This window comes from Parasteatoda tepidariorum, chromosome X1, assembly GCF_043381705.1.
Source record: "Parasteatoda tepidariorum isolate YZ-2023 chromosome X1, CAS_Ptep_4.0, whole genome shotgun sequence".
NCBI lineage: Eukaryota > Metazoa > Arthropoda > Arachnida > Araneae > Theridiidae > Parasteatoda > Parasteatoda tepidariorum.
Window position 1 is genome coordinate 74,543,579 of NC_092214.1, and position 11,377 is coordinate 74,554,955.

General features: G+C 28.7%; 1 protein-coding gene across 1 annotated transcript in view; it reads left to right on the plus strand.

Moving 5' to 3' along the window:
• LOC107448389 (CUB and sushi domain-containing protein 3) overlaps positions 1 to 11,377 on the plus strand; it is a 37,130-nt gene that overhangs the window by 23,087 nt on the left and 2,666 nt on the right. Inside the window, exons 2-3 of the mRNA XM_016063560.3 lie at positions 5,340 to 5,573; positions 9,340 to 9,510. Of these exons, the coding sequence (XP_015919046.1) occupies positions 5,340 to 5,573; positions 9,340 to 9,510 (405 nt within the window). The remainder of the gene's footprint in view (positions 1 to 5,339; positions 5,574 to 9,339; positions 9,511 to 11,377) is intronic.

An 11,377-nucleotide genomic window follows, 5' to 3' on the forward strand; every position in this document is an offset into this window, starting at 1 on the left:
CCAAAAACTTTTTATTCTTAGATACTAGTGAATTGTAGTTGTAATTTTGTAGTGGTAGATACGCTACACTATCATCGCTCCAGATTACTTGCTTCCATTGATATTCTGACCATTTAATGAGTTCTTTTGCCCACTTAACTCGTTTTACGCGTTGCTTTTGATTTAAATATGGTTTTTTCCTTGGAATTCTAGCTTGTAGTCCAAATCCAGATAACCTTCTTCTTATTGTTCTTGAACTTACTGCAATACCCGCTATAATTTAAATATTCAAAAACAGCAATACTCTATTTAATTGTACTAGTATGAAACATTCCGCAAAATATTTCCACAACAATAACTAACTCTTTTACCATCCAAATAACCTAAGCTATAGTTACAGGCATTTGATTGGTCCTAAGAACAGTGTTTGTGATTTGCTAGTACGCTTTTATTACAAAACACGTCCTTATTCAAAACGATTTGCGTTTGTTTGTTCTACTAAAATAAGGCGGCTTCTACTAAAATGATCTTTCAACGGCTCAAAGAGACCTTTTTTTTCATATTGACGACAGAGAACTAAACAGTCATGTTACACTTTTTCGTGGACAACGATAAACTGAAACAATCTGTAACTATAGGTTGGGAAGAAATAAAAGGTCAACAGCGAACAATACGTATTAACAAGAAAAAACAGTTCTATATTTTTGTTTTAACTACTCTTATCAATTTACGCAAATTCAATTGTAAATTCGAGGAAAATTTTAGAATGTGTTTTATCAACGAAGATCGATCGGTATTTCATCAATTTTTTAAAATTTTCTTATCATTTCCTTTAGTTTTTATTAATTTTGCGCATTCATGTTAGAATAAAGACATTATGGTTTTATGTCAGATCTATATAAATATAAATGATATGTTATTCCTGCAAACTCCGAAATTTATAATTTTATATTAATAAAATCGTAATTTATATAAATTGAGATAAAACGTGGGGAATAAAATTCTTTTAAAATTGCTGTACTTAATTGGTAATGACATTTCTGGTAAAAAAAAATCCATAATTCTGGTAATAAAATTAAAATATTGGAGTTTAAATCAGTCATTCGATAATTTTTCCATTTGATATGTTTACGGTTAACAAAAAATTAAGATTTTCCAAAATTATTGTTCTTCTTACCAAACATTTAGTAAAAACACAAAACTGAAAAGTAAATTTAACAGTATAAATGGTTCTTATGCCCTACTCTAAGGTATCATGATAAAATTACTAAATTTTACAACATTTACTTCTAAGAAGCATGTTAATAAAATCATACTTTATATTAGATTTTACCAAAAGCCATTACCAAAGCACTTCGATGAGGATTGTCGCGCTTCTTGGTGTTCCCATAGAGCCAGAAATACGGCAAATGTTGCCATTTTCCATAAGTTTTTACCATACTTTTTTTCTCAGAGAAATTTTATGAATCAAAAGTTTTTTCAAGCTGTACATGTGGAACCGCTATGGCTCAAGGGATAGAGCGTTCGCCTTTCAATTAGGTGAACCGGGTTCGAATCCCGGCGTGTCTCTGGTCGATACGAATCCGCATCTGGCGTCCACCGACCAGAGTGCGTAATACATAAGTTTCTTATGAGTGAGTGAAATGAGTTTGAATTGCGAAGCAATCCGAAAAAGGATTGGTGACTTTTTTCTTTCTTTCTTTAAATATCTATCAAGATTGTATTATCACAATAAAATGCTTTAATTTCTGTAAAAATAATACATTTAATGGTGATTTGAATTTAAATTATTGCTTAAGCGTGCTGCTAATAAGTGAACGCCTGGTGGTAAGAATTTTAAACCTTTTCTGTACTTTCCCTCATTGCAAATATGAATTTCCTAAATTTTTAAGGTAGACACGAATGCTTTTTTTCTTAGTGATATTTTTTTTCATGATTTTTTATCTCTGAAACAATTTTTATTAAAAACTAAGAAAAAACAGTTGCAGAAAATTTAAAATATTGGTGTTTTTAATACTTTTTTTTACCTAGTTTTTAAGACATAATTTTTTTCTTCATTATTACAAATACAAAACAGAAAAGAAATAATTTAAAAAAATGCGAGCACTTGGAGTTTAGAAATTTTTTTGGATGTCATTAGAAGAACATTTTTTAAATAATATACAAAATTTGTAAATAAACATGAATATGAAAAGGAATATGTGAAATGTATGTATGAAATTAAAACATTTTCAGCTATATCAAAAGCTATATCAGCTATATCTATGATCATCATTTTTTAAAAAAGTTTTTAATTTCGGAAAAGTTCTACAAATATCTTACAGCAGATTTGTGAATAAATTTTGTATGCTTATTAAAGGGCGCGAAAAATTTGAGGCAATTTCAAGAGTCTTTCTCAAACTTGCTAAAGCTAAAACTTATATAAATAATAAATGGTAGCTTATTTACGTAAAAAAATATGGTCAATGTATATTTTATGAATCTTCATCAGAAATGAAGTAAAAATTGCAAACAATAGGAGGCCAAAAATGAACTTTTAGCAAAGAAAAAAATTATCAAAATATGACGAATTGTTATCAAGGAAGTTGAAATTAAAAGCATTAAAACCTGTTTGATCGTCTGAGGAATTTAAGGAGGTGAAAGGTGATTGTTTGAAACATTTACAAATTTAAGCTAGTAGTTATGATGGTTCTGGTATTTTTAATCCCGTCATTTACAATAGGTATTAAGGTTTTAATAATGCTTTTATCTCTCGCTTATTTTTATTAATTTGCGACTTCTAACGTTTGTTTTACTTCAATTTNTGCAGCGATTACGACACACCCTGCGTGTTTAATTGAATATAAAAAAGTCTACACAATAATTGTCGCGTTGTTATAAAAACAAAACTATCTTACATAAATTTTGAAAATATTAACAATTATTTTTTAAAATACATTAAACCTCATTCGACTTTTTGCATGCTATTAATTTTGAAGCATTATTTTAGGATAAATATTTTAAAATTACTGATCACAGTTGACATAAAATACCTTTACAAAATATTAAAACATTTTCATACCTTTCACAAAATATTAAAGCATTTACTTGTTAACAGTAATAAACTTAACTGTTAACAAGTAAAGAATGCTTTTAAATAGTTTGCATTTTGGTGCTAGAAATCAAATACAATTTACCAACAAATATGAAAAACTCTTTATTTCTTTAATTTTTATTATTTTTTGAGATTCAGTTTTGCCATGTTAAAAATAATATGCTTTTTTGTATCTATATAAAAATTAGTAGCGTCATTGCACTCATTGAAAATCAGATTTTCGATATATTTGATTTACTAATATAGATTCATAATTTTTACTCCTCACAGATTTTTACAGACAATATTAAAAAAATATATATATCAACATTGTCTTTAACTTAAATAAAAAGTTAAACAAAAAATAAATAATGCAATAAATTTTAAAAATACTTTTTAAATAAAATAAAAATATATTTCAAGATTTATTTTTAACTTTTAAGATTTTCAAAATTTAGTATAAAAGTATTTCACTTAAGGAAAGAAGCAAATTCTTATTTATATTAAATTAATTTTGCACGAAAAAAAATACTAGTAAAATTACCCTACTGTACGGTAATGACATTTTTGGTGAAAAAAAAAACATTTGGTTAATAAAATCCGTAATATACGGTATTTAAATCATTCATTTGGTAATTTTTCTGTTCATATGATCATGGTTTACTAAGAATGCAGTTTTTCAAAATAATACGTCTTATTACAACACATTTACTAAAATTCCAAAATTAAAAGTCACTTTAACCGATTGAGCAATTTTTACGCCATAGTCTAAGGCTTTAAGGCATCATATAAAATTACAAAATGTTTCCACATTAACCAAATTTTATCACATATTACAAAGCCATATTTTATGATTAATTTTACCAAAATCATTGCGAAAGCTCTTCTGTAAAAACAACCTAGCTTTTTGAAGTTTTCATAGAGCCAGATACACGGTAAATTTTACCATATTGAAGTTCTAACATTTCTTATTTTCTTAGTGTAATAATAAAATACTATCAATAAATATTATGCTCGCACTTCGTGATTTTAGTATAGCTAATATTTTTAACTTAAATCTAAAAGTAATGTGATTTTACTTTGCAAGCAACTATTAAATAAAATTAAAATTACTTGTTTTCCTTTTGTACGAAATCAGCCAGTTTAAAAAGTGCATTATAATTGTATTAACTGTAACGTAATCTAAATTTGTGTTATATTTTTAAAAACCTATTCTTTCTTCAATATATTGCAAAGTAGAATGAATTAACATAAACAAGTTTTGTTGATTATAAGGATATCGCAGTTCAATGAACTGCTGAGACCTAATTATCCTAAACATAATTAACACTTTGTATCAGAGATGATTGCAAGAGTTTAAGCTAGATTTGAAATCACAACACATCTTCATTAAAGGAAGATATTAATAAATTTTGCATTTTCAATCATTATTTATAACCAACTTTTCAAATTTTACTCTTGTTTGATTTGGACAATTGTGTAAAGTCCCAACTTTAAAAAAGCCCATAATTTAACGTTACAAATATTTTTTTTAAAACTTTTTTTAGAGAAAAAAAATAACAGAAAGTTTTCAAAAATTGAAATTCTAAAAAATATTTTGAATTTATTTTAAACAGTTCTCTGTTTTTGCTATGAATTTTTAATTACCTCTACACCATAAAGTGTCAGTATCGTACTACGGTATAAAGTACCGGAACTTTGGGTGCATCATCCGTAAAATATTATATCGCAATATTTATTCAATTGCAGTGATTTAGTGATTTTCCGGTAATTATTACTGTAAAAATTATGGTATATCATATTTATTGTTCCATAACATGTTACGAGTGAAAACTGATTTTATTGTATAAAGTACCGGCATTTTTACCGTAATTTGATTCGGAATTTTTTATAGTGTATCTTTTAACATTAATTTTCCATGTTTGAAAAGTTCTACCCGTTTTTTTATTCCTTTTTTCAGATTTCTTCAACAAAATAATTCTTCCCATTTAAATTATTTTTCAGAATTGAAAAAGTCTGAGAGACAACTGAGATTTTTTTTCTTTCAGCATCTTAAGGGTTTGCTGTGTCTGTTAAGCGACTGGTAGTAAACATTTTAAGAAAGGATCTCTTTCCACAAACTAAATGCGCACGTTATGCTTGAATTTAAACATAGAATTAAAACGTTTGCTCGCAGTTGTTAAATCACTTGCTCACATTCTTCTGCAATCTCTTCTGCAAAACACTTAACTAATTCGATTCAGATAAAACAATTTGATGTATATTAAATATACTTTTACTTTTTTAGGTTTCATTCTGTGCTGCGCGTGGAACAACCTAAACTGTCCAGCTCCTAGAGCACCAGACAATGGATTGAATTTTATATTTCGCAATGGGGAAGTAATTCACTTCCGTTGTCATCCTGGCTATATAATGTATGGTAAATCAGTGGCTCACTGCGTCAACAATCAATGGACACATTCGGCTCCTTTATGTTTTCCAATTAAAAGAAGTAATTCTAACAATGTACCCAATATACCAGGTCAGTATAAATTGTTTATTAATTTATATTTCATTATATATATATTTATTTGTATTTATTTTAAACTAAATAAAAAGGGTGATGGTACCATTTTCACCAATACAGTGAACTCTCACTTATGCACCGGTGTAAGGGGCCAACAGAAAAAAGCGCATAAGTGAAAGAGGCTCATAAGTGAAAAACTTCAAAATTCTAAAACGCTATGTAAATTACAGTGACAATATGACTAAATTTGTTTCTAAAGATAAAATGTTAATATTTATACTGTTTCGGTATTTACTATAATTATACAAAGAAATTTAACATACCTAAAGACAATTTATTTTCTTACAAAATAATCTTAATACAGGTTTGTATTTGTTTTTGCCGACGTTATTCAAAAACGGTTTTTTCCAGTTCATATAAATGGGACAAGGGAGTTTTAGAAGCAAAATTAAATTGTAAATAGTCAATAATAGTGTCTAAAGCTCCTAATACTGCTGTGTGATTTGGAGGAACTTTATCATCCTCGTCAGCATCATCCATCACGTTCTCATCTTCCACAAGTTAGATATAAATGAACAGTTAAATTGAGAAGAAAAAAAATTCACAAACAAATTGAGTTTTTTGAGAGGGGATGAAACATCACATGATAAATTTCTAAGAAAAGTACTTGACGTCATAATATGCTGCTCAATAAGTTGTTCAATTACTGCTGTTACCAAAAAGGACCACCTCCTTTTATTTACTCATGATGCCCATCTGACTGCATAAGTGATAGCGGTCTCTTTCATATTCCAGGTGTCCTTTTTTTTCCCTAGAAAACAGCATGACAGTGAAGCTAACCTCTGGACAAGAGGAATGGTCATTTTCTTAAAGATGAATGGGCTTTCATTGTTGTTGGTGTAACAGATAAGACACCCTATTCAAAATTGTAGAAAGAATGTCTTTCCAGAAACAGCAAAAATGAGACGGTCATAGGGTGAAGAAAATTCAATAGGATCTAACTACATATTTCTTTTTATCTGTAATAAGGATTGTTTATTTGCTTCATTTTTAATTTAAAACCATTTTTTTAAAGAAAAAAATACTTAAAGGATAAAAAAATTAAAATATTAGCCTTAAATTTCGGTGCATAAGCGAAAAATTTATATTTAGAGCGACGCATAAACGAAGGATGTTTATCATTATTTTCTTACCTAATGTTCTGGGACCTATAAAAATCGTCGTATAAATGNTTGTTTATTAATTTATATTTCATTATATATTAAATATTTGTAAACTAAATAAAAAGGGTGATGGTACCATTTTCACCAATAATTACTATGGAACTAAAGGAGGACTCCTCCTTGAGAAGCTGAAAAAGTGTAATTAAAATTTCAACATGGACTTACAATAAAGCGATTAAGCGATACCAAGTTATTATATCAAGTACCATAGTTATATTAAGTTGCTCAATCTGATGACAAATACTCTCAAAAAATGCTTAAAGTGGCTTCCACGATTGTCGTCGCACAGTTCTGGCGTTGGGTGAATTTTGTTTGCGGCAACTACGATTCTAGCTACGACATCTTCGAGTCCATAAATGCCTCTAGTACCAAAGATTTCTGCCAGAAGAAAAAGTCCAATGGGTTGAGGTCGGGAGAGCGAGGATGTCAAGTCACGACTTAACTCTCTTTTTTACCTCTCAGAGGTGAATATCACCCTATGTTCCATGGAATACATTGCTCATTTTAATGGGTACAATAATAATTTAGCCTCATCCAATGTAGAAATATATTTTTGTTAGGCGCTGAGCTTCACGAAATATGTAATATCAATATTTATTCTGGAGAAATCGATTATTTATAATCTTTTGTTTTTTCGTTTTATAAGTGTTGCGCAATTTGTAAATTTGCAACGTTTTGTTTACCCTATGGAAGGGGTTTGTTTGCCTACCTTTCACACCCGGGGGGCTACGTCAATAAATTTGGAAAATCTTACCTGTCATAGAACTGCTAGACAAGCCAAAAACTCATTAGCAGGGGATTGGATTGAATGTAGGGTTTAGTGTTCCTTAACAGGGGAGATATAACAGTAAATTGTAGCTCAGATTACAATATTTCATTAACATGTTCATATTTTCTTAAAAATTGAAATAAAGTTAGAGTAGAATGAATTCATAGTAGCACATTTGTGTTATTGTGTGAAATAAAAATAGAGTATGATTACGCTCAGACCTTTCTATATTGCTATATGGCTATTGGATATACAAATCCTTGTCATCACAGAAAAAAAAATGTTGCTGACACTCAATATTTTATTAAATGAAAAATAATAACAAAAAGAGCAAAAAACTTATGTCAATAAATTAGAGCAAAAAATATATTCAGAGAACAAAATCTAGATCATGCCCTAGAAATTTTATTTTTTTGCCAACCCTTGATTATTCAGGCATATTACAAAACAAGGATGGCAGCAATTACAAGGATGACAGCAATTATCACAGAAATATTGAAATATTTGCTAAATATTCGTAATTCTCAAATTACAAAATAAATTCTGATCTGACAAACATGTTCTTGTTTTCGATATTGTGTCTTTTGAGCAATTAGTCTATTCAGTGCTTCATTTCAAACACTAAACAACCAAAGTCATTAATTTTTAAGCAATAATCTTCTTTCAAATTTGCCTTACAAGTCTGAAATAATTGTCATTCCACGATTTTTTTCCTTATCTTGTCGAATAATTATCTTGAACTCATGAAACACACACTCTCCTTATCGAGGTAATTTAGCTAAACAACAAAACATTATTGATCAACCACTTATAACAGCATAGCATACTTTATAGTCCCTTAGCTTACAATCATGCTACTTCACACCACAGACGTTTCGCTCAAATTTCGTCTCACTATTTCGAATTATAATTTATTGCCAAAGATATCAAATTTTTAAGCATTTTTTTACTTGCTTAGTAACATCTCTTTTTGATCTCAGACGTAAAACACTCTTTTTTAAGTTTTATTTCATATTTGGTTCAAATACAAACAAAATTTCAGCAACAGTCAAAAAACGTTCATAAAATTGTCACTGTTTCCAATAAAGATGTTTCTGCCCGTAGTGAACAAAGGCAAAATTCGCTTGAAAATCGGAGATCTCTGAATTCGCCAAAAAAAAAAATCCTTTTGTTCAAAAAGGAATTTGCTTCATCTAGCTCTACAAATATACTATCATTTCTGCAGCCAACATACCAACAATTAACATATGAACTCAATTTTTTTTCCTTTGGCGATCGAAAACACTTGCCAAGAGTTTTCTCCGTCAGTCTATCTGTAACTTATAGAAAAGCAGCTGTCTTCCCCTCTTGGGGGCTTTATACAAATCTAATTATGTTTATTCAGAGAAAGTCCATTTTTTGCCCGAATCCATAGTTTAAGTTATAGAAAAGTCGCTAGCCGAATGCATGATCTCAAGATAGCATGTTTGAACGTGAAAATACGACAATTAGAAGATAAATTATCAAAGATATTAATTATTTTGTCAACTAAGCCACAATAATAAAAATCTATACAATTTTTACATACAAAAACATTGCTTATTGATATCTGATATTTTTTATAAAACTTCTTAGATGATGGGGGGAAGAAATAAATTCATAAAGTGGTAATGATCAAGAATTAACTTTTTTAAGGACACGGTTTTAATAACTATTTTCCCCACTTGTGAATTCATAAATGAGTAATTTAAAGTTATTATTTATGAAAATTTTAAATTATTTTTGTTAGAATAAAATTAAATTTTTTTAGGTGATAGAAATCAGACTGGGCTGTTCAATTGGGGAGGACATGAAGATGGAGCAAGACGTTTACCTTTAATAAATGGAATTGGAGTACCAAACACGCCTGTAATGGTAAAGGAAGAAATAGATATTGCCGAATTGCGACACAAACAATTACAAGAGTTGCGCCGAAAGCAAGGTAATTTATCCATCACTTGGCTACATACTATAATAGAATAATTTTAATAATGTGATTACAATCATTTTATACATGAACTTCCAGTGCGTCTAAGTGCTAAACAATTTTCATTTTATGAAATTATTTTTAAACTAAAAGTATTTTTTATAGAGTTTTATCCATTATGAAAATTTTTTTGTACAATATTTGTATGAAGGATATTGTATAATATTAATTTGATTAATTTGATGACATTTTTTGAGCAATATTGCTTTAAAATTAATTATGATTAAGAAGTTTATGAGCACACTGCAAAGCATTATATATACTATATCAGATGAAGAAGTTTATCTATTAATATCATTTTTGAAGTTTCTGGTAAAATATTATAATGAAAAATATTTATAATGCACTATTATTATGAAGGAATTTATAGTACTTAATTACTAAGAATAAATTTATGGAATAATAATATTATTTAGTAAATCAAGCAAAGTTTTTACTTAATGAAACTCAATATTATCTATGAAGTTAAAAAATAATTATAACTTTTAGACCTTTTATTGTTTCGTTTAAATTTTTTTTATTTTGAAAGTTTTTTTAAAATATCCCTGAATTTAAGTAGCAACAATGTAATACATTTAGATGAAATCTATACTAAATTTTAAACTAGGAAAAAAGATTGTAAATATGAAAAAATCTGATCATATTAAGTACATTTTGTTAACTAATACAATAAATTCAAATTAATTCCCGTCATCTTCGAGCATAAATTTATTAAAAAACATGCAATATTGTTCGTTACTTTGTTCCTTTGAACCGGACTCAGAACACAAAGAAAATGTTCGAATGATATTACCCCGATTGCTTTACATGAAGAGGAAGACCACAAAAACCACTCACAGTTAGCTGGATACTAATAAAACTCTAATCTATAAATCATGTATCATTAGAATTGTTTAGTGTCCATATTGTAGATGGCGTGCACTGAGTAACCAATCCTTGTTTAAATTCAAACTTGCTTCCCCAACCACCCTGTGAAAGATTGGCCAGGCAAAAAATTTAAAACTTTAGTTTAAAAGCTAATGAGAAAATTTATCTCTTTTTGAAAAACACAATTTACTCATTAAGTACGTTTTAAGACTCTGGTAGAAGAATAATATAACGACGGTCGATGTAAAAAAAACTAAACACGAGTATATTAGGACATGATTTCTAATAAATCTAAATGTTACCAGCCGTCGTTCATTCTGATTCACTTGGAGATTCTACATAATTTCTCATCCATCCCATTAATAAATATTTATGATAATTGAACTATAAAAAGACAATAAAAATATAAAACTTTGATGTTGCTAGTTAGGAAACTAATGAGAAAGTTTATCTTCTTTCTAAAAAAATACAATTTGCTCATGTAGTAGCTCTTTACTTTAAAACTCGAGTAGAAGCTCGGATTGTCAACGAATGTAGATGTAAAAGAACTAAACACACGTATATTAGGACATAGTTTCTAATAAAATTAAGTGTAACCGGCCATTGCCTAAATTTATTTCTGGTTTACTTGGAGATTCTACATATTTCGTTATTAATTCCGTTAAGAAATATTTACGAAATTTGGGAGAATAGAAGGGCAAAAGAGAATAGAAGGGCTGGTTCACTCCTTTGAAGTAGCTCTCGCCGCGCCAATCCTCCGATTTTCTCTAGTGAAGTCACTTTGGCGCAAAGCTCGCACTTTTACTTCAAGAACGGAGCGTTCGGCCTTACTAGCTCTAACTAGTATTGGAGCATTTCCTTTTGCGAGATATTCTAAGACATTTGTTATTTTGTAAAATGATTTTCCTCAGTTTTTGCAGAAGTTAAAAAATAATTATAACTTATTATCGAAATG